This window comes from Hemiscyllium ocellatum, chromosome 26, assembly GCF_020745735.1.
Source record: "Hemiscyllium ocellatum isolate sHemOce1 chromosome 26, sHemOce1.pat.X.cur, whole genome shotgun sequence".
NCBI classification, from domain to species: Eukaryota; Metazoa; Chordata; class Chondrichthyes; order Orectolobiformes; family Hemiscylliidae; genus Hemiscyllium; species Hemiscyllium ocellatum.
Genome location: NC_083426.1, coordinates 15,193,655 through 15,216,489, shown reverse-complemented (window position 1 = coordinate 15,216,489; position 22,835 = coordinate 15,193,655). Strand labels below are relative to the sequence as shown.

General features: G+C 42.8%; 1 protein-coding gene across 3 annotated transcripts in view; it reads right to left on the bottom strand.

Annotated features, from left to right (window-relative positions):
- The window catches only part of LOC132828360 (prickle-like protein 1), a 152,685-nt gene that overhangs the window by 15,983 nt on the left and 113,867 nt on the right, over window positions 1–22,835 (bottom strand). For all 3 annotated transcript variants that reach the window (XM_060845391.1, XM_060845392.1, XM_060845390.1), the window contains exons 4-6: window positions 12,132–12,269; window positions 6,278–6,481; window positions 3,652–3,838 (exon numbers count right to left, since the gene is read on the bottom strand). In XM_060845391.1, the coding sequence (XP_060701374.1) occupies window positions 3,652–3,838; window positions 6,278–6,481; window positions 12,132–12,269 (529 nt within the window). The remainder of the gene's footprint in view (window positions 1–3,651; window positions 3,839–6,277; window positions 6,482–12,131; window positions 12,270–22,835) is intronic.

Sequence of the window (22,835 nt, the reverse complement as noted above, 5' to 3'; positions counted from 1 at the left end):
ATGGGACTTTTATTTTCAATGCTGAAAAGATCAATGAGGCGTTTCGGAGGTTTTACTCTGAACTTTACCAGTCTGAATGCAAAGAGGACAGATGGGATAAGATGGAGTCTTTTTTTAGGAATTTGGATCTTACTGGTGTGTCTGCTGAACACGCGCCTCTCCTTAGTGCTCTGTTAACAGCCCAAGAGATACAGGAGGTGGTGAGGCAACTTCAAAGTGGAAAGGCACCCACCCCTGATGGCTTACCCAGTAAGTTTTATAAAGAATTTGTAAACATACTGTCAGGGCCAATACTAGACATGTCCAATTATTCATTTAGTCGGGATTGCCTCCTGCCATCCTAGAGGGAGGCTAATATCTCTGTTATCCTCAAGCAAGGGAAGACCCCAGAAGACCGTGCTTCTTACAGACCCCATCTCACTTTTAAATTCTGATTTAAAAATTTTATCGAAGACCCTGGCATTGAGGTTGGAAAAGTTGTTGCCCTCTATTGTTAAGGAGGATCAGGCGGGCTTTATTAAGGGTCGCAGATCTTCTAATAATGTTAGGAGACTGCTTAACATGATTGAAATGTGCCAGCAACAATCAGTTCAAAGGTTGCTTGTTTCCTTGGACGCAGAGAAGGCATTTGACTGGTTATAATGGCCATAACTTTTTTATATATTTAGAATTTAGATTGATAAATTCTTGATGTCACAAGGAATTAAGGGCTACGGGGAGAATGCGGGTAAGTGGAGTTGAAATGTCCATCAGCCATGATTGAATGGCGGAGTGGACTCGATGGGCCGAATGGCCTTACTTCCACTCCTATGTCTTATGGTCTTATATCCTGAGCGGTTTGGCCTGGGTGAAGTGTTTACTAAATGGGTAAGGGTCCTTTACAGTCATCCTCTGGCTGCAGTTCTCACTAGTGGTATAAGGGGAATACCGATGTTGAAGGTGGGATCCCCTTTAAATGGGCACAGGGAGGCTATCTTTATTTGGGACTCTCTGTTAACCCTAGTTTTGATCAGCTATCCAAGATTAATTTTGTTTGTTTGTTTGACAAGATTAAACAAGACCTTCAAAGATGGGGGGCCCTGCCAATATCAGGGCTAGGTCGAGTTGCTGTTATTAAAATGAATGTTCTTCCTCACTTATTATACCCTCTGCAGATGCTTTCCTCACTTTTTCCTAGACAAACTTTTCAGAAATTAAATGATTGGTTTAGTTCTTTTATTTGGTGCCATAAGCAGCCTCTTATCAAGCTTACAAAATTGCAAATGCCCCAAGGTTTGGGAGGAGTGAATCTCCTGAATGTCAGAAGATATCAATTGAGCTCTTTTTTATCTTTTGTGAGTGATTGGGCCTGTGAGGACTTGGCGTCGATATGGTTGGACATTGAGGCCTCCCAGGCAAAGTGTTCTCTTATTAATCTATTGTTTCTGGACAAAATGAGGATAGTTGCGGAACATTGTCGCAATCCAATAGTTATTAACACTGTCAAGGCGTGGGGGGCAATGAGACAGGTGAAGGGTAATATGTCCAAAACATCTTTCCATACTCGGACAGTTGGTATGCCAGGGACAATGGATCCCGGGTTGAAGTCCTGTGTGGATAGGGGACTGTCTTGTTGGGGTGACCTGTTTGAAGATGAAACGTTAATGTCATTTGATAAATAACTCAAAAGTATGGATTATCGAGCGGGGACCTCTTCTGCTTTTTTCAGATCAGAGATTTTATCCAAAAAGAGACTATGATTCTGACTGAGTGTTATAGATCTGATACAGAAAAGAGGGTGCTTCAGGCTAAAAGCACTCTTTCAGTGAGTACACTCTATCATTTGTTGGGGGGAGGTTCCTCGGGTGACATTGAACAATTATCGGAGGTCTGGGAAAGAGCTCTAGGGGTGGAGATCACTCCAGATACTTGGTAGGACATCTGTGAGTACTAGGACCCATGCAATGCAGTTAAAGATTCTTCATAGGGCTCATCTGGCCCCAGGTAAAAAATGAGGTCTGCAGATGCTGGAGATCACAGCTGAAAATGTGTTGCTGGTTAAAGCACGGCAGGTTAGGCAGCATCCAAGGAATAGGAAATTCGACGTTTCGGGCATAAGCCCTTCATCAGGAATGAGGAGAGTGTGCCAAGCAGGCTAAGATAAAAGGTAGGGAGGAGGGACTTGGGGGAGGGGCGATGGAGATGTGATAGGTCCCCAAGTCCCTCCTCCCTACCTTTTATCTTAGTCTGCTTGGCACACTCTCCTCATTCCTGATGAAGGGCTTATGCCCGAAACGTCGAATTTCCTATTCCTTGGATGCTGCCTAACCTGCTGTGCTTTAACCAGCAACACATTTTCATCTGGCCCCAGATCATCTTGCAAAATTTAGGCAGGGTGGGTCTTCAATGTGCCCCAAATGTAAAATAAATACAGATACCCTCACTCATTGTTTGTGGTCCTTACGTAGGCTCTGTACATACTAGAGCGCTGTGGCAGGAATAATGGAGAGGGTCTTGGGGACCGAAATCAAGGTGGACCTGGTTTCTATTCTCCTGGGTTCATCGAATTTATCTCCCTTAGATGTACATGGGAGAGAGCTTTTTAGCAACGTCACTTTTTGTGTGAGGGAGAACATTCTGATGTGCTGGGTGTCTGAGCACCCCCTGGGTCTGTCGGGGTGGCAAAAGTTAGTTATGGAACACATTCCTTTGGACTTTCTTACAAATATGGTGCACCAGAAAACGGACAATTTTTATAAGACATGGCAGCCCTTTTTGAATTATTTGGAAGTAGATCTGTCCGCCATTTTAATTAGGGCTATTACCTAGCCATGATGGTTTGGTTTAATAAGCTCCATATCCAGAAAGGAAGAATTTTGAGCAAATGTAGGTTTAATAATTGATGCTCTCGAAGGTTGAGAGCTGAGGTCTTGTTACGCTGAGCAGCATTATTTATTTACTTGTGTATTTATTGATATGTAATGAGAGTAGTTGTGAATTCTTTTGTAGAGTAGTATAGTAGTTGGTTTACTGTTTATTGCTGTTGTTTTTTTTGATATAATATTATGTTTTCATATTTTGTAATTTTATAATTTTGTAAAGAAACATTTTTTCAATAAAAATATTGAAAAAAAGGTCAGGTGTTTCTCATGTGTCAGTGCAGACTAGATGGGCCAAAGGGCCACGTCTGCACTGTATGATTCTATGATTCTATGACTAGGTTGAATCCTACCTAACGATTGTCTCATTGTCTCTGTTCAGATTACTTTTAAAGAGGTGAAAACATTGGAAGTTTTAAAAACTTTTGGATTAACAATAGCCTATGCTACTGTTAATTCGCCCCCTGTGTCCCAACGTGGTGTGTGCTCCAATGTGTAAAACCTTAGGATTTTTGTACATTGGTGTAAATATATAAGTGGATGTGGTCTCAGCAATAGATCTGTAATTATAGCATTAGTATTAGCACTCAGCATTCAAATAAAAATAACACCTTTAACATTAAAAGTAATGCAGAGAAAGATTGAAGTTTTAATTGGAAGGAAGACATTACCTCAACAGTGCATTAAAATTCCAGCCTAACTTCTGAGTTAAGACAGATGGGAATTTTCTTTTATTATATTCTTTAATTATCTCTCTTGCCCGTTTTGAATTTTTTTTATTTTAGATACTCACTAATTATCTCTCTGCAGGTTTCACAGTATTCTGCGTAAAGTGTCTCAAAACAGCCACAGCAATATGGTTGCCCTTCCTTCATGATGTATTTCTGTCCTCCGAGAATTACTTCACATTCAGTACAGCTGAAGTGGTCCATATGCCAATATCTGCCTTCTGCCTCAGTGCACTCTTCAGCAAAGATCAACTGAAATGTCATAGAAACTCATTGTTACTGTCAAACATTAGCGAAGCCTCTACATCCCAGATTTACACTCTTTTTACACTCTTTGGGCAGGGGTGGCAGGATGCAGAGGAATAACATGGCAAGGAAATGTGTGCCGTGTTCCCATCACTCCTTCGCCCATGGTGATATCATTCAAGTCACCATCCCACCATCTTTTCTTCCACAACTTAGGGTTGGGAAGTTCTCTCTTGGGCCAGAGCAGTGGGAGTCTAATTGAAATGGAAGTGTTGTATCCTAGTTTGGGACTTGCTTACTGTTTTTATCATCCAGACAGAGTTACAAGCAACCAATAAAAACCCCATGGAGGTTAGAATCCTGACCACAGGAGACCCCAATAAATAACCTTCTCTTGTTTGAAAGACTTATTGTATAAGGTATAAATAACTCTGCTGTGATCAGTATCCCGTCACCAAGTCAGCCTTTATTTATGTGTGGAGAGTCCTTGACACTGACCCAGCTCCCTCAGAGTCAGCTCTCAGAGTGCCAGGGTGTCTGACACTCCTGCTCTTATCTGTCAGCCAGGGCTCCCTGATTGGCCCAATCAGGAAACTCATATTCTATGAGGCCGACCTGGCTGACCTCGTTACAAACACTACAGTAATGTTGATAGGTATTTGATAACTGAGGGGGTGAAAGTTTATCGGGGAGAGGCGGAAATGTGACAAATAAGATCAGCCATGATCTGAGTAACACAGTTATATGAAACAAATACAGTTGGTTCTTCTTTAACGCGTTGTGTAACCCCACATTATCCAAAAATTACGCTTAAAATGTTGGCACTGTCACCGCATTACAGCCAGCATACATTTTAAAAGTTCACCGCATCCCCAATTTGTCAATCGCATTACAGCGAATTTGCATTGACGAAATGTGCATTATTACAGAATGACCTGTACATACATTCCTTTCACTCGGCATCTTAACACTGTGGAAGCCACTGTCGTGTAGCATTGTGTCTTACCCTATCTCACTTTCTTCCCAAAGCCAATAAAATTTTGGATAATTCTTGTGGAAAAAGTCTGTAACTGGGAGAAAAGGCCGGGGAAAGCTGGCTGCGAGAAAATAACGCCATTTATGTCAGAAAACCAAAAGAACCTTCTTCAGTTGTGAGGAGGGGTCACTAGACCCACAATGCTAACTCTGATTTCTCTTCACAGATGCTATTGGACATGCTGAGTTTTTCCAATTTCTGTTTTTGTGAACATTTATGTCTGAATTGTAATTCTAACATTGGAGTGTGAGGACGAATGGGAAGTTTAAGTGTGATCAGCCTCAATGGGACAGCAGGTGAAATGCTTTGATCGGTGAAGAGAGTGTTTGTTGCCTTTGATTGACTGATGCGTGATTCTCAAAGGTCAGTTCATCATAGTGTGTGTAAGTAGTTGCTCTCCTGTGAGTGAGACAACTGACCAGAGGCACAGCCAGAAGTCACATCATACCAGTTTATAGTCCAACAGGTTTATTTGAAATCGAAGGGGCTGTACTCCGAAAGCTTGTGTGATTTCTGATATAACATGATAGCTGTGTTCCTATGCACCCTCGCACTATACAAAGTTGTGCTATAGAAGACAGCTATAGAAAATTGCTATGCCTGTTCAATAGAAAGGTCGCATTATCCAAACAGTGCTCAGAATTCGTCAATCAGGTTTTAGCCAATTCGTGTTGACAAAGCACGCGCCCTGCCAGAAATACCTGTGAACCTGTTGGACTGTACCTGGTATTAATGATTAGATTCCCTACAGTGTGGAGACAGGCCTTTTGGCCCAACCAGTCCACACCGACCCTTCAAAGAGAAACCCACCCAGACCCATTTCCCTCTGACTAATGCACCTAACACTATGGGCAATTTAGCATGGCCAATTCACCTGATCTGCACATCTTTGGACTGTGGGAGGAAACCAGAACACCCGGAGGAAACCCATGCAGACACAGGGAGAATGTGCAAACTCCACACAGACAGTTACCCGAGACTGGAATCAAACCTGGGACCCTGGTGCTGTGAGGCAGCAGTGCTAACCACTGAGCCACTGTGCTGCCTTTAATGCTTTAGTATTAATAAATTAGAGTGGGGAAGTAACCATATTTTGTTAGAGTCACAGAATACAGTTAGTTCCCCACTCGAAAGCATTAATACCAGGTTATAGTCCAGCAGGTTTACAGGTATTTCTGGTATAACATGTGTTTTATCAAGGCGAAATGGCGACAACGTGATTGATGAATTGTGGCTGCTGCTGGTTGGATCATGCAAATTTTCTATTGCTTCTGACTTTGTCCACTCCAGTCCAATACCAGCACCTCAAACATCATGGTGACCAGAGGCAGGTTAGACATCGTCATTATGATAAAATTAGAAGTTGGAAAAACAATTGAGGCAGCTGAGGAATGTTGAAAACCACTCACTTGGTCACATGATGCACAGCGTGGTTTAAAGAGGTCGGCATGGTGCCGGCCGCAGTATATCTTCCCATCCTGGTAAAAGTAAATGAGGTCCACCAGCAGCTCCTGACAGGTGATGCATCCGAAGCAGTACGGGTGCCAGCAGGTGCGGTTCCCAGCTCTCTGAGCAAAGACAGCAACATCCCCTCCGTTTATCTTCCCCCCACACTGAAAGCACATGAGCAGATTGTCAGGGTGTACACAAGGCTCGATTCTACAATATTAATATTCTCAATCATGTTTCAATCTCTGTCTTTGTAGCCATCTCCAACCCTACACCCCTCCTCGATTTCTGTACTGATCCAACTGTGGTTTGTTGTGCACCCTGGTTTTATTTGATCCATGGCCATGCCTTGGCGCTAAGCTCTGAACGTCTTTCCCCAAGCCTTTACTCAAGAGATATTGGGATACTGGTGAAAACATGGCACAAAAGTAAATAATCACACACGGCCTGTTTAAATAGAGGAGCAGGCTTAACAGGCAAAATGTTCTACCCTGTCCCTATTTCCTCTGTATTCCTCTGTACTTTTGTCTCTTCCATTAAGCTCTCTTTACAAACCTATTTCTTTGACCGAGCTTCCAACAGTCTCAAGGTTGCCTGTGGCTTGGTGTCAAACTTAGTATTGCAATATTCTTGTGAAGCACTTTGTGATGTTTTCTGACTTCAAAGGCACAACTTAAATACAAGTTGCAGGAGGTGGGAAGCTGCTTCATTTGGATCAGTTTTGTGACCAGTTTATACTAGGCTTCAGATTGTCAATGTGCACATGACTTGATTAGAGTGGTGCTGGAAAAGCACAGTAGGTCAGGCAGCATCCAAGGAGCAGGAAAATCCACATTTGGGGCAAAAGCCCTTCATGTGCACATGATGCTTAAAATATACACCCCGCTTCATGTTTTTTTCACTGGCTATATTTTTTGCCAATTACATATATGCAGTCAATTTCAGATTCAAACTGACCCTTAGTTTCAAATTATGTTTCTTTGTACTCATGTATGGCTTTGCCACAGGTTTTTAAAAAATTGTTCAGAGTACGTACGTACATCAGGCTACATCAGCATTTCCTGCCTGTCCTTAGTGGCCTTTGAGAAGGTGGTGAAAATGTGTTGCTGGTTAAAGCGCAGCAGGTCAGGCAGCATCCAAGGAACAGGAAATTCGACGTTTCGGGCACAAGCCCTTCATCAGGAAGGTGGTGGTGAGCTGCCTTCTTGAACCATTGCAGTCCATGTGTTGTCAGTAGGCTGGACCCACAATGTCCTGAGGAAGTGAATTCCAGGGTTTTAACCCAACAACACTGAAGGAATGGCGATATATTTCCAAATCAGGATCATGAGTGACTTGGAGGGGAACTTGCCAGTGGTGTTCCTGTATATCTGCAGCCCTTGTCCTTCTGCATAGAAGTTGCCCTGGGTTGGGAAAGGTGCTCTCAAAGAAACCTTGGTGAATTTCTGCAGTACATTTCATACATGGTTCACACTGCTGCTTCAGAGTGTTCATGGTGGAGGGATGGATGCTTGTGGATGTGATGCCAATTAAGGGAGGTCAAATATTCTTGATGATGTCAAGATTCTTGCATGTAGTTGGAGCTGCACCCATCCCAGTAAGTGGGAGTATTCCATCACACCCCTAATGTGTGCCTTGTAGATATTTGGATTTTGGGGAGTCAGGAGATGAATTACTCGCTGCAGTATTCCTAGCCTCTGACCTGCTCTGGTAGCCACGGTATTTTTTTCGGCTGGTCAATGGTAATCCCAGGATGGTGACCAGGAAGTGGGGGGTTGGGGGAAGTAGTTCTCAGCTACGGTAATGCAAATGGTTAGATTCTTGTTTGATGAAAATGGTCAGTACCTGCCAATTGTGTGATGTGCATGTTACATCCACTTGTCAGCCCAAGCCTGAATATTGTCTTGGTTTTGCTGCATTTGGAGATGGACTTCTTCAGTATCTTCAGAGTCACAAATGGTGCTAAGCATTGTGCAATCATCAGTAAACTGCTGACCTTATGATGGAGAGAAGGGTCATCAGCTGAAGAGTCATAATTTCCTTGCATCGGGAATGTTGAGGGCATATGTAGAGGGATTCCCTCACCAGTCCCTGGAATTGACAATCTCTGTAAAATTAGCTACACCATCACCTGTGACTCTGAGTAGTCAAATGTAACCTATTATGTAGTAAGTATACTCAAAAGGGCAGAGATTAACTAAGCTGTGGGGACAGGAGTGCACTGAATTGGAAATCTGTTTCAAAAAGACATATCAGTCATGATGGGCTGAATGACTACCTTCCTTGCGGAAGGATTCTATGATTCTAAATGATCCACAGATTTAAACAGTGCCATGAAGACCTTGTGACCATCTTATTTCTATCTCAGCTGTTGAGTTATATTGTGTTGGGGTCTCTGACTGCCTCAGCATTTTACCCCACATCCTGTATTTGTCGCAATAGCAATATGATTTTTATACATGCATTAAAGTTATTATTTGATCATTAAAAACCATTTTGAGTTCTCCAAGGTCCTTTCGAGAGGGCAATCTATCAACCTTACATGGTCTGGTCTGTGTGTGACTCTGAACTCATTGCAATGTAGTTGTTTGTTAACTTTCCTCTGAAGTGATCTCGCATGTCATTCAGATAAGAGCAGTAAGGAACAGGTGGTAAGTTCTGATTCTGCCAATCAATAAAAGAAAATAAAGGACGTCAATATGTCCATTATTGTAACGTATTGTAAAGGGACACGAATCTCTATCGATTAAAGTTGCTTGAAGATATGTTTCTGAACATGCTCAATGACATAGTCACTTCACTGCATTTGAATGGTCCATTCCTGACACCACAAGGTCCTAAATTTTGCCAGGTCACAGATGGCCAGAGGTCATCTATTGATGGATACTTTAGTAGGGCTGAAGTCAGATATGCAAATAAATTTGTTGCATTTACAGAAGCTGACAGGCATAAAATTGTGAAAGGGCTGTGCAAATTAAAGCCCCTTTATTATAGATAGGATTGAAAGTCAAAATCATTGTCCCAGAATTGAAATGTCTAATGCTAGAGGCATGCATTTAAGGTGAGAGGGGGGAAAGTTCAAAGGGAATGTGAGGGGCAAGTTTTTTTTTACATAGAGTGGGGTAGGAGTCTGGAACGTACTGCCAGGGGTGGTGGAAGGGTTTAAGGGACTTTTAGAGAAGCACACGAACATGCAAGAAAGGGAGGGATTTGGGCCAAGGGCAGGCTGAAGGCATTAGTTTAATTTGGTGCCATGTTTGGCATAGAATAATGATAAAAGGGCCTCTTCCCGTACTGTGCTGTTCTAAAACCATTTGTTCATAGGACTGGCCTTGATCCCCGTCACCATCACACATCCCCCACCACTCCCCCAACCATTCTCTCATTTCCTGGTCAAAACAGCAGCCTCTGGCTTGTTAGAACTTCCCTATAACCTGATGTCCTTCAAAGTCTGCACATTTGAGTACATTTTTCGACACTTCAATTGACACTATTTGATTAGACAAAAACTACATTGATCAGTGAAGCTAATATCCCTGAAGTTTGGAAGTAGACATGGTAAGCTGGAGACAGGAATTAGAGAGATAACTGGCCTGCTCAAAACACAGTAAAATTCATGTTCTCCAGTTCCTTACCAACTACAGCTATCAAAACTGTCTTTGCAAAGCTGGGAGTTTTTGTTGCAAACGTTTCGTCCCCTTTCTAGGTGACATCCTCAGTGCTTGGGAGCCTCTTGTGAAGCGCTTCTGTGCTGATTCCTCCAGCATTTATAGTGGTTTGTCTCTGCCGCTTCCGGTTGTCAGTTGCTGTCCGCTGCAGTGGCCGGTATATTGGGTCTAGGTCGATGTGCTTGTTGATAGAATTTGTGGATGAGTGCCATGCCTCTAGGAATTCCCTGGCTGTTCTCTGTTTGGCTTGCCATATAATAGTGGTGTTGTCCCAATCGAATTCATGTTGTTTGTCATCTGAGTATGTGGCTACTAAGGATAGCTGGTCGTGTCGTTTCGTGGCTAGTTGGTGTTCATGGATGCGGGTTATTAGCTGTCTTCCTGTTTGTCCTATGTAGTGTTTTGTGCAGTCCTTGCATGGGATTTTGTATACTACGTTGGTTTTGCTCATGCTGGGTATCGGGTCCTTTGTCCTGGTGAGTTGTTGTCTGAGAGTGGCTGTTGGTTTGTGTGCTGTTATGAGTCCTAGTGGTCGCAGTAGTCTGGCTGTCAATTCGGAAATGCTCCTGATATATGGGAGTGTGGCCAGTCCTTTGGGTTGCGGCATGTCCTCGTTCCGTTGTCTTAAGGGAAAGACAGGAAGACAGCTAACAACCCGCATCCATGAACACCAACTAGCCACGAAACAACGCAACCAGCTATCCTTAGTAGCCACATACTCAGATGACAAACAACATGAATTCGATTGGGATAACACCACTATTATAGGGCAAGCCAAACAGAGAACAGCCAGGGAATTCTTAGAGGCATGGCACTCATCCATAAATTCTATCAACAAGCACATCGACCTAGACCCAATATATCGACCACTGCAGCGGACAGCAACTGACAACTGGCAGCGGCAGAGACAAGCCACTATAAATGCCAGAGGAATCAGCACAGAAGCGCTTCACAGGAGACTCCCAAGCACTGAGGATGTCACCTAGAAAGGGGACGAAACGTTTGCAACAAAAACTCCCAGCTCGGCAAACAGAACCACAACAATGAGCACCCGAGCTACAAATTTTCTCACAAACTTTGAACTGTCTTTGCAAATTGCTATTGCCACCAGAAATCTCACTGAGGTCAGTCTGAACTGATTATAAAAGGACCAGCTGAAGACTGAAGTGCTTTCCACTTACTCTTCAAAGGTGAAGAGGCTGTAAGCCTTATGCAAGTTGTACTCTACGTCAAGATATTTTCTGATTACAGTTCCTATAATGACCACAAACTTCAGTGGGTTCACCAGCACTTTTGATTTACTGGCACCACCCTATCCCCATGTGTCCAAGGGAACAGGAATATTGCTTTAGTACTAGGGGATCATAGGAGATGGTCTAATGTTGCCTGTTGGGTGTCAATGTAAGGATCCTACTAAGAGTGAAATGGAGTTAGTCCACTGACAGTGTGAGTGAAGCAGCTTTAGGAAGAAATGTCTGTGTCTTTTGTGAATAAACACTCTTCTGCCCTTTACTGAACATCCACAGGGTTACCGGGAATCTGAACTGGGCCAGTCATGTAGATGTCCTGGCTAAAATAGCTGGAAATTCTGTGGTAAGTAACAGCCTTGCCACCATCTGCAAGGCACAAGTCAGGAGTCACTTGTCTGGATGAGTGCAGCTACAATAACACACAAGTGGCTTGGCATCATCCAGGAAAAAAAAAGCTCACTGACTGGGCCATCAACCATCACCTTAAACATTCACTCTTTCATCATTAATGCTCAGTGGCAGCAGTGTGTACAGTTGGTAGATTGCACTGCAGAGACTCATCAACACTCTTTTGATAGTCTGTTCAAACCTGCAACATCTACCACTTCGAAGGACAAGGGCAGCAAATGCTTGGGAGCATCGCCACCTGCAAGTTGCTCTCCAAGTCACATTCCATCCTGTTACTGGATCTTCCTCCCTAATAGCACTGTGGGCATCCTTACCACATGAACTGCAGTAGCTCAAGACTATGGCTGACCACTACCTTCTCAAGGATAGGCAATAAATGTCAGTGACAACCATATCCCATGAATGAATTACGAAGAAAAATCTGACTAATATTTTCTGAGTTCAAGTCCATTTACTCAGTTGGATTCCCATTTTTGCTTTTAGCTCACCTTTTCACAGAGTGCTCCAGTGGCAGTTAAAGGAAACACCTGAACAATTCCACGTCCCAGTGCTTCCCTCTTCCTCTGACCACTGAAGACACGCAACTCCCTCTTCTCCTCTTCACTCAGCGATTGGCAGTATTTCTCCTGTGAAACAAAAAGGACAGAGTTAACTTTATTGTTATATGTTCTGTGAATCACAGGGTGCAAACCAAATGCATTCTGGGAAGGTGATGGCCTTGTGGCATTATTGCTAAACTACAAATCCAGTTTGTGCTCTGGAGACCTGGACTTGAATCCCATTCGGGCAGAACTCAATATTAAAGCAAATCTGAAATGATTGAGAAATCACTGTTGATCGTCAGGAAAACCCATCTGGTTCTTTAATATGCTTTATGGAAGGAAACTGCCCTCCTCACTAATTCTAGCCTACATGTGATTCCAGACTCACAACAATGTGGTTGATTCTTAACTGCCCTCTGGGCAATTAGAGATGGGAAAATAATGCTGGCCTGGCCAGTGATATCCACGTCCTGTGAATAAATATAAAGTACAGCAAGTTAAGAAGGTCTCATAATAAACCACAGCATGCAATTTATCGACTAAAAGCAATGGCCAAGTTTTAGTAAATTGGCAATGTTTGTACCATTGAATTGCATGTCATATTTAAAATCTAAGAAGTCACTGTCCATAATATATGTAAGCTCCAGTTTGAGAGGCAAAACTACCAGAACAGGTCACGAATTCCAAGAGTTGTTCCCATTCCTGCAATTTAAATGATTGACAGCCTCCACTGAATTCAGGAGTTGGTCTGTTCTCAGTACCTTTTTTTTGGATTGTCACAATGTCCCTTTGGAGACCAATGGCACCCTTGTGGTCCCATTGGGGTTGGCAAGTGAGGTTTAGGTGTGCTTATATCAACACACATTTTAATAAGCAGTAGAAGATTTTTTTATTAAAATGCATCCCACTGAGAAAATTATGGTTTAGAATCCCTGCAGAAAGAGGCCATTCAGCCTGTCGACTCTGCACTGACAGTCTGAAGAACATCCCACTATATCCCCACTACCCTGCATTTACCATGGCTAATTCACCTAGCCTGAACACTACAGGACAATTTTGCATGGCCAATGAGCCTAATCTACACATTTTTGGACTGTGGGAGGAAACCGGAGCACCCAGAGGAAACCCACACAGACACGGGGAGAATGTGAGAACACCACACAGACAGTCGCCCGAAGGTGGAATCAAACCTGGGTTCCTGGTACTGTGAGGCAACAGTGCTAACCACTGAGACATCGTGCCACCCCCAAAAATCCATTATGCCCCAAATACTATGGTGTTTTTTTTATATATACAAGCAGTTTGAAATAGCTAGCATTTTCTTTTTCTAATTCCTTATTCATGTCGTCCCCATCTCATACCTCACTCACTCTCACAAAATCCTCATGTCTAACTGATGCCACTTAATGACTTTTACCCATAGCCCTTTGTATCCCTATGCCAACTTAGTGCTTACATCCATTTATCAACGTATTTGTTCTTCACCTACCATTACACTTCATTGATTGTTGCCAGGAAAACAAAAGTCCTATGACTTAAATTTCTATATTACAGCTTACACTATTGATAAAAGCATTCTAATACATAAAACACATTTTGATACCTGTTGACACTTCTTAACAGGTCGACACTTCTCGGCAGGTCAAATCAGACTTTCAGGTCATTAATGGTCGATGCTCGTTGATAATTCCAGACACATTAACTCCTGTCGGCAAGTGTTGATAAGCTGGACTGTTCCAAAGGGGTTAATGCACCACTTAAACAACCTCCCTTACAATTAGCCACACTTAAACCCCTGCCAACCTCAAAGGATACACTCACAAGATGCTGTGGGACCATATCCACAAGGATACCATTGGTCCCCCAACGGTTCATGTAACAATCCAAAAAAAATGTACTGAGAACAGACCAACACGTGAATTCAGTGGAGGTTGTTGGTCATTTAAATGGCAGGAATGGGTACAACTCTTGGGATTCATGACCTGTTCTGGTAGTTTTGCCCCTTACGTGAAACATGGGTTAATATAAAATATTAAGCACTTGAATGAAATGTTTATTTACATAAGGGATTAGTTAAAACAATTTCAATATGTTGGAGTTTATTTGCAGCAAGGTAAATATGTTTTGTTCCAATAGTGGGATTATCTATAGAGTCATGGAGTCAAGGAGATGTACAGCATGGAAACAGACCCTTCAGTCCAATTCATCCAATGCCGACCAGATATCCTAATCTAATCTAGTCCCATTTGCCAACACTGGGCCCATATCCCTCTAAACCCTTCCTATTCATATACCCATCCAGATGCCTTTTGAATGTTGTAATTGTACCAGCCTCCACCATTTCCTCTGACAACTCATTCCATACATGCACCATTCTCTGGATGAAAACGTTGCCCCTTGAGTCCCTTTTAAATTTTTCCCCCTCACCCTAAATGTATATACTCTAGTTCTGGACTCGCCCATGTCAGGGAAAAGAGCTTGTCTGTTCACCCTATCCATGCCCCTCTTGATTTTATAAGCATCTATAATGTCACGCTTCCGCGTCTAATGCTCTGGGGAAAACAGCCCCAAACTATTCGGCCTCTCCCTATAGCTCAAATCTTCCAACCTTGGCAACATCCTTGTAAATCTTTTCTGAACCCTTTCAAGTTTTACAACATCTTTCTGATAGGAAGGAGACCAGAACTATACGCAATATTCCAAAACTGGTCTAGCCAATGAACATGATCTCCCAACTCCTATTCTCAAAGCTCTGTCCAATAAAGGAACGCATACCAAACGCCTTCTTCACTATCCTACCTACCTATGACTCCACTTTCAAGAAACTATTAACCTGCACTCTAAACTCTCTTTGTTCAGCAACTCTCCCCAGAATCTTACAGTAAGTGTATTAGACCTTCTCTGAATTGCTTTTCCAAATGCACCACCTCACATTTATCTAAATTAAACGCTATCTGCCAGTCCTCAGCCCATTGGCCCATCTGATCAAGAACCTGTTGGATTCTGAGGTTCTCATCTTTGTTGTCCACAACATCTCCAATTTAGGTGTCGTCTGCAAACTTACTAACTATACCATCTACGTTCACATCCAAATCATTAATAATGATGATGAGAAGCAGTGGACCCAACACTACTGATCACAAGACTCCAGTCTGAAAAGCAACCCTCTACTACCAGCTTCTGTCTTCTACCTTCAAGCCAGTTCTCTATCTGGAATAGAATGATAATTTTATTTACTGTCAATATGCCTCCTCATTAATCCACATTCTGGATAACGGGTGAATTGGCACACATGGATGAGAAAAGGGTGGTGGTAGGGATTATGACTTGGCATAGGAACCATAAAAGACCATGGGGATGATGGAAGCATGGCAGTATGAGGGGCCATTGGGAAGAGATTGATATGGGGGATATGTGGGGCCAGGGATGGGTGAATGGGCATTGGGTGATATATGGAGAACCAGGGGCCATAACATATGGGTTTAGGGGCAAAGATTGGCATAAGAGTATAAGAGGTCACGAGGGAATGCAGAGGATGGCCTGGATGGAGCAAGACGAAGAGTAAGGTGGTCAGAGCAGGAGAGATGTCTTATGTTTTATTATTTATTTTTAAACATTTAACACAGTGATGGAGTCCCCTCAGCCCATCGTGGAATCTGGCAGCCACCACCACTTTTGCCTGAGTTGCCAATTCTCCCCCAACCATCTTTCATGGACCAAAACAGAGGAGTGAGGGCTCTTATTTATAAAGCAAAGGTTGGAGGAGCTGCTTTTTTTAATGTTGTGCACTAGAACTGGAAACAAATATGGGGATCTGTGTTTCTTTGTTCTGGATTCCCTGACCTGGGGAAACAATTTCTTTGCTTTGTCTCAATTGATTCCTTCTCATTTTAAATCAATTACACTTCAAGCTTTGACAAAGGGTACAGTTAGACTCGAAACGTCAGCTCTTTTCTCTCCTTACAGATGCTGCCAGACCTGCCAAGATTTTCCAGCATTTTCTCTTTTGGTTTCAGATTCCAGCATCCGCAGTAATTTGTTTTTATTTTGTCGTTTCATTCTTTAACCCCAGTATCATTTTGGTGAATTTGTGCTGGACACATTCCAAGGACAATAATCTCCCTGAGATGCAGTTCAGAACTGAGCACAATGCCCCAGATGGCTTCTGCCCACGGCTCTGTTAGATCGGATGCAACACTGCCTTCCCATTGTATTCCAATCTTTTTGAGCAGAAGTGATTACTTGCTGAGTGCCTTTATTGCAAAGAAATTAAGTTGCTTGAAAATTTAGTGCCTTAAAAAATGTTGTGTTAATGGCTTTCATATCTCTCACCAGCTGATCATGTGAGTCACTCGCAGATGTTGATGGTGATTAAAATACTTATTTCAGGATTTTATATGTTTATTGAGAATATGCTTATGAGAAAGTATCATTCAATTAGCAATCTTTTTGTAAAAGTCTTTAAAATGTTTATAATCAAATGCCCTTTTGCATTGATGTTAATACAAGTACATTTATGAGGACTGGTTAAAAGGTATTGCTTAGAAATTCATTAATGTGCCTATGAACTTGTTTTTCGTTATTACTAAGAGTCACAATATTGTTCCTCATAAAATACTGCATTTTTAGAAATAATTGGGTTTTCTTGTTATTAAACTTGCTGATTCCTGGTCTAGGCTGATACTTTGTGCTCAGGCTGATATCCTTTGGCTACGGCTTTTCTTTGCAGCTTCCAATGGATGATATAGATACTAAAGATCCCTTGGTTCTGTTTGATCAAGAGCACAGAGTTCAGACAGCGTTTTAGCCAAACTTCCTTCTTTGACCAACATGGTAAAGTACAATTTAACTAATGTATTAATCGCATGAGTTAGATGTACAGAGAATGACAGCGACAGAGTTAACCTATTAGTGATGTAAACCTTTAATTGCTTCTATAAATTATGGAGAGAATTATTGGTGTTACAACTTTAAAATGCTTTGATGAATTATAGAGGAAATTCTGGAACTTTAGGCCCTCGGCAGCTGAAGATACAGCCATCGATGATGGAAGCATTTGGAGAGCTTAAATTAATGCGATGTGGTCTTGTGGCATAGCGGTATGGTCACTACCTCTGATCCAGGAGACCTGGATTCAAGTCCCATCTGCTCCAGAGGACGATCAAAACATCTCTGCACAGATTGATTAGAAGTATCCAAAGTGATTGGATATGTCCAGGTGTGGATCAGAGCTGCACCATTTTAAACGATTTGATACTGCTTGCAGAGGGAGATCAAAAGGCACCCATGATCACCATGGGTGGCATGGTGGCTCAGTGGTTAGCACTGTTGCCTCACAGCACCAGGCACCTGGGTTCAATTCCAGCCTCGGGCAACTGTCTGTGTGGAGTTGCACGTTCTCTCTGCACTTTCATAGGTTTCCACCAGGTGCTCCGGTTTCCTCGCACAATCCAGAAATGTGCAGGTTCAGTGGATTGGTCATGCTATAGTGTCCAGGGATGTGCAGACTACATGGATTAGCCATGGGGAATACAGGGGTAGGGTAGGGCTTTGGTTCTGGGTGGGATGTTTTTCAGAGGGTTGGTGTAGACTTGATGGGCTCCTTCTACACTGTAGGGATTCTATGAACTATCTTTCATGTTTGCCCATCTAGTGTCCTGTACCAAGCATTAGAGAATCTGGTCTCAGTTCTCCCAGCCACCACCCACCACCTGCCACACAAACAAACAAGAGCAGAGAGAAAAAGAAGGAAGAACAGCAATTTTTATGGCTTTGCATTGTGAATAAAAATTATATCTCAAGACATTTGACAAGAGAACGAGAAAGTAAAATATGACAGCAAGTCGTATAAGGAGATATATTGTTAGATAACAAAAGTTTGGTCATGTGATAGATATTAAGGAGGAAAGTGAGGTGGAAAGAGGAGAGTTGTAGAGAGGTAAGCACAAGCTTGTCTGCTAAAGTTTCAATTATTAGAATAGAGGATACTTAAGAGGTCAGAATTAGAGAAGAACAGGTATCTCAGAAGGCTGTGGGGCCATAAGACACTCTAGAGATGGGGAGGGGAGAGGCCATGGAGGGATTGGAAAGCAAGGATGAGGATTTTGAAATTAAGACTTTTGCTTGTTTGGGATTTGATGTAGGTCAGCGAGAGCAGGACCGGCAAGGTCTTGGCTCAAGTTTAGACAAGAGTTCTGGATCTCCTCAAGGAGGGTAGGATGTGGAGATCAGCCAGGAAGGTAGAGGCAATTCCAGAGATAATGAGGATCTCAGTAGCAGGTGAACTGGGGAAGGGGATAGGTTGAGCAACATTACCAAGAAAATGGGCAGTCTTAGTGAGCCCACGAATATAATGTTAGAAACTGATCATGGGGTCAAATGTGACACCAACATTTTTAGCAAGCTGGTTTAATGTCTGACAGTTGCCAGGGAGACAGATGGAGTTGGTAAGAGGAAAGCGTAAGATGTACTGTTGAACTCTGTATCTCAAATTGTTTAATTCACATTATTTTGAAAAGCCAGGAGGGCTTCCCAGAGTAAACCCATGCTTAACTTAAACACTCATTTGTGGCTTCTCTCAAATAATGTTGAATTATTGGCACGCTGCACTGATTTTGAACTTGGTTGGCTTTACCCAAACACATTTCACTTCATGCTGTCAAAGAGACTGTTAACATTTTAGTATGTGCTGGATTATAAAATGGGCCCCAGTTTGAGAAGGAAAGTGTAACTGAAACAGTTGTATTGTGCAGTTCCATTTAACAATTAAGAAAATATTATTTTAATTTTGGTGTGGGGCCCTTATTTTCAGTAAATGGCTTCTGGATATTTTCTCCCTGCACTGTTCATAACACAAGACTGTGAATGTATTGATAATTGTCCTTTATGCATTTAAAGAGGGTTTTTAAACTGCTACTACGTTATACAAACCAATTTAAGTATGTGAGAAATTGCAATAATAAGGGTCTGTTATATTTTAGAAGCCAGCCATATAAGCTTTCATTTAGTTTCCTCATGGTAATCTTACCTTAGGAGGTTTGTTCATGAAACCAAATACTCTTTATTACTCCCTTTACAGTTAACAAATGAACTGTTGTAATAGTTTTCAATGTTCCAATTGATGCTTTACATTTGTCATTGTTTCTCATGGGAACAGAAATTAACCCTTTATGAACTATAGTGCCAATATCCAGTTTATAGACTAAAAATGACTACAAGGACCAGTCAACATTTCCATGTGATCATTCCTCCCTCCCCCCCTCTTATTTGTGCTTCAATCGGTGCATGACATCCTCCTTTATCTTTTCCAAGCAATAGCCTTTTTTTAACTAGTCCAGATATCGGATTTTCATGGAAATGCTCTCAGCAGGTTTTGGGATCGCTCACTTGATTTCTGCTCTTCTCGCAAAGATCACTGGATCAGGAACGCAGGGTTAATTAATTCCGTATATCCAGGTAAAGGAAATCAATTGTTGGATATCTCATCACTGCCCCAAATCAATTAACTTGGTATAAATTGAGAATCAAAGCTCAATTTGATACCAACTCAAATCTTAGGGTTGAACAGGGTGGCACTGGAAATTGTGATGATGGGTTTATGCCCAAAACATCGACTCTCCTGCTCCTCGGATGCTGCCTGACCTGTTGTGCTTTCCAACACCACCATTTTCAACGCTGACTCTCCAGCATCTGCAGTCCTCACTTTCTCCTGGAGTCTTAGGGTGCATATGGAAGTTTCTGCCACAAAAGGAGACCATTCGGCCCATTGTGACTGTACCATGAGCTAGCAACCCAACTCCTGTTTTGCAGTTTCTGCACTGTAGCCTTCCAGGTTACACCATTTCAAGTTTGTAGCCACGTACGTTTTTAGTGAGGGTTTTAGTCTCTGTCACCATTTACAGGGAGTGAATTCCAACCACCCACCACCCTCTGAGGGTGGCATTTCTCCTCAACTGCATTCTGATCCTTCTGCCAATTAGTTTAAATCTGTGTGTTTATTGTTAAGTGAAAGGAGTCTGTCCTCTTGGTTAGAATTCTTCAATCCTGATAACATTCTTGTAAATCTCCTTTGTAACCTTACTAGCATGGTCACATCCTACCTTTAATACCGTGACCAGAATTCTTGTAGCTGTGGCATTATTACTAACTTGTGTAGTTGGAGCAGAACATCCATAGCTCTTCCATTCTGTGCCTCAGCTAATAAAGGAAGGCATTCTAAATCACCTTCTTTATTTAACCAGCTTCCTTCAGGAATTGGAGGCTATGCACTCCAGTGTCCCGCTGTTCTGTATGGTTTAGAGTCATAGACATGTACAACATGGAAACAGATCCTTTGGTCCAACCCATCCATGCCGACCAGATATCCCAACCCAATCTAGTCCCACCTGCCAGCTCCCGGCCCATATCCCTCCAAACCCTTCCTATTCATATACCCATCCAAATGCCTCTTAAATGTTGCAATTGTACCAGCCTCCACCACTTCCTCTGGCAGCTCATTCCATGTTCAACACTAGTTCAACACTAGATGATGCTCTTCCATACCAGATTGACTGGGCAGTGATTATTAAAGGTTGATTTGCATTAAGATCCAATCTCTCAAGTCGGACAACCTTGGGACTGAGCCCATGCTAGATTTTGGATTTTGCCAGATTTTGAGCCACAAGTGGGCTGCTCAGACCAATTGGGTCATGTAGGGTTATAAGGGGTCACTTGGAGACTATCAGATTACAAAGTCAGCATCAGGCAGCTGAATAATCCAGGTACATAGGAAGTTGACTTAGAGTCATAGAGTCATAGAGATGTACAGCACAGAAACAGACCATTCGGTCCAACTTGTCCATGCCGACCAGATATTGTATCCTAACCTAGTCCCATTGGCCGGCACTTGGCCCATATCCCTTCTTATTCATATACCCATCCAGGTATAAGGTCACCCCTCAGCCCCCGGCGCTCCAGGGAAAACAGCCCCAGCTTATTCAGCCTCTACCTGTAGCTCAAATCCTCCAACCCTGGCAACATCTTTGTAAACATTTTCTGAACCCTTTCAAGTTTCACAACATCTTTCCTGTAGCAGGCAAACCAGAATTGCACACAATAAATGACGCATGGCGCATTCTAAAAAATGTCCGGTTTGTGGACATCAGTTTTGAGAGAATATACTTGTGGCTAATTGTGATCATTGCAGCTGATGTTTTCATGGTTCTGCATTTTGAAAGGGAATCAGAAAAACACGTGAGAGAAAAGGATTTTCGGGAATGGGCAGGTTTGAACCAGGTCAAGTGAGTGACTCTATTGATCTGCAAACTTACCAGAAAAGACTAGATGAGTTGAAAGGTGTCCTTCTACTGTGTAATAACTATTGCTGCCTTATTGCATAGATTCCAAATGAGATAGGCAGTGTAACTTTAATCACGTCATGTGATCTTCCAGTAGACAGGTACCCGTCTCACCTTCAGTCACTGTCAGTGCATTGGAGTCTGTACAGTGTGCTCAGTCAGTCAGTGCATGTAACTTACAATAACATCAGTAAACACAGAACTCACACTGAGTATCTGTGATATTGCCGCAATGGAAACAGTGTTGTTAACCATCAGGACCTTAGTATCAACAGGAACCCTATCTTTGAGGTGGATGTTATGTGAGTAAACCCAAAGCTCAGACCAAATTGTACTGGCATTTGACCTAAGATGTTATGTCAACCATAACTCAACGGGTGGAAGTGGTGGATGTGGGTACACTTATAATGTTTAAAAGATAGGGCGGCACGGTGGCACAGTGGTTAGCACTGCTGCCTCACAGCGCCAGGGACCTGGGTTCAATTCCCGCCTCAGGCGACTGACTGTGTGGAGTTTGCACGTTCTCCCCGTGTCTGCGTGGGTTTCCTCCGGGTGCTCCGGTTTCCTCCCACAGTCCAAAGATGTACGGGTCAGGTGAATTGGCCATGCTAAATTGCCCGTAGTGTTAGGTAAGGGGTATATGTAGGGGTATGGGTGGGTTGCGGTTCGGCGGGTCGGCGTGGACTTGTTGGGCCGAAGGGCCTGTTTCCACACTGTAAGTAATCTAAAAAAAAAGTAAGTAATCTAAAATATTTAGATAAGTAGATGAATAAGAAATGTTTGGAGTGATATGGGACAACCACAAAGCAAGTGAGTCTAGTTTAGTTTGAGATTATGGTCAGCATGGAAGCAGTGGACCCAGCACTGATCCTTGTGGCACACCACTGGTCACAGGCCTCCAGGCTGAATAACAACCCTCCACCACTTCCCTCTATCTTATACCTTCGAGCCAGTTCTGTATCCAAATGGCTAGTTCTCCCTGCATTCCATGTGATCTAACCTTGCTAACTAGTTGAAAATGTGTTGCTGGTTAAAGCACAGCAGGTTAGGCAGCATCCAAGGAATAGGAAATTCGACGTTTCGGGCATAAGCCCTTCATCAGGAATGAGGAGAGTGTGCCAAGCAGGCTAAGATAAAAGGTAGGGAGGAGGGACTCGGGGGAGGGGCGATGGAGATGTGATAGGTGGAAGGAGGTCAAGGTGAGGGTGATAGACCGGAGTGGGATGGGGGCGGAGAGGTTAGGAAGAAGATTGCAGGTTAGGAGGGCGGTGCTGAGTTGAGGGAACCGACTGAGACAAGGTGGGGGGAGGGGAAA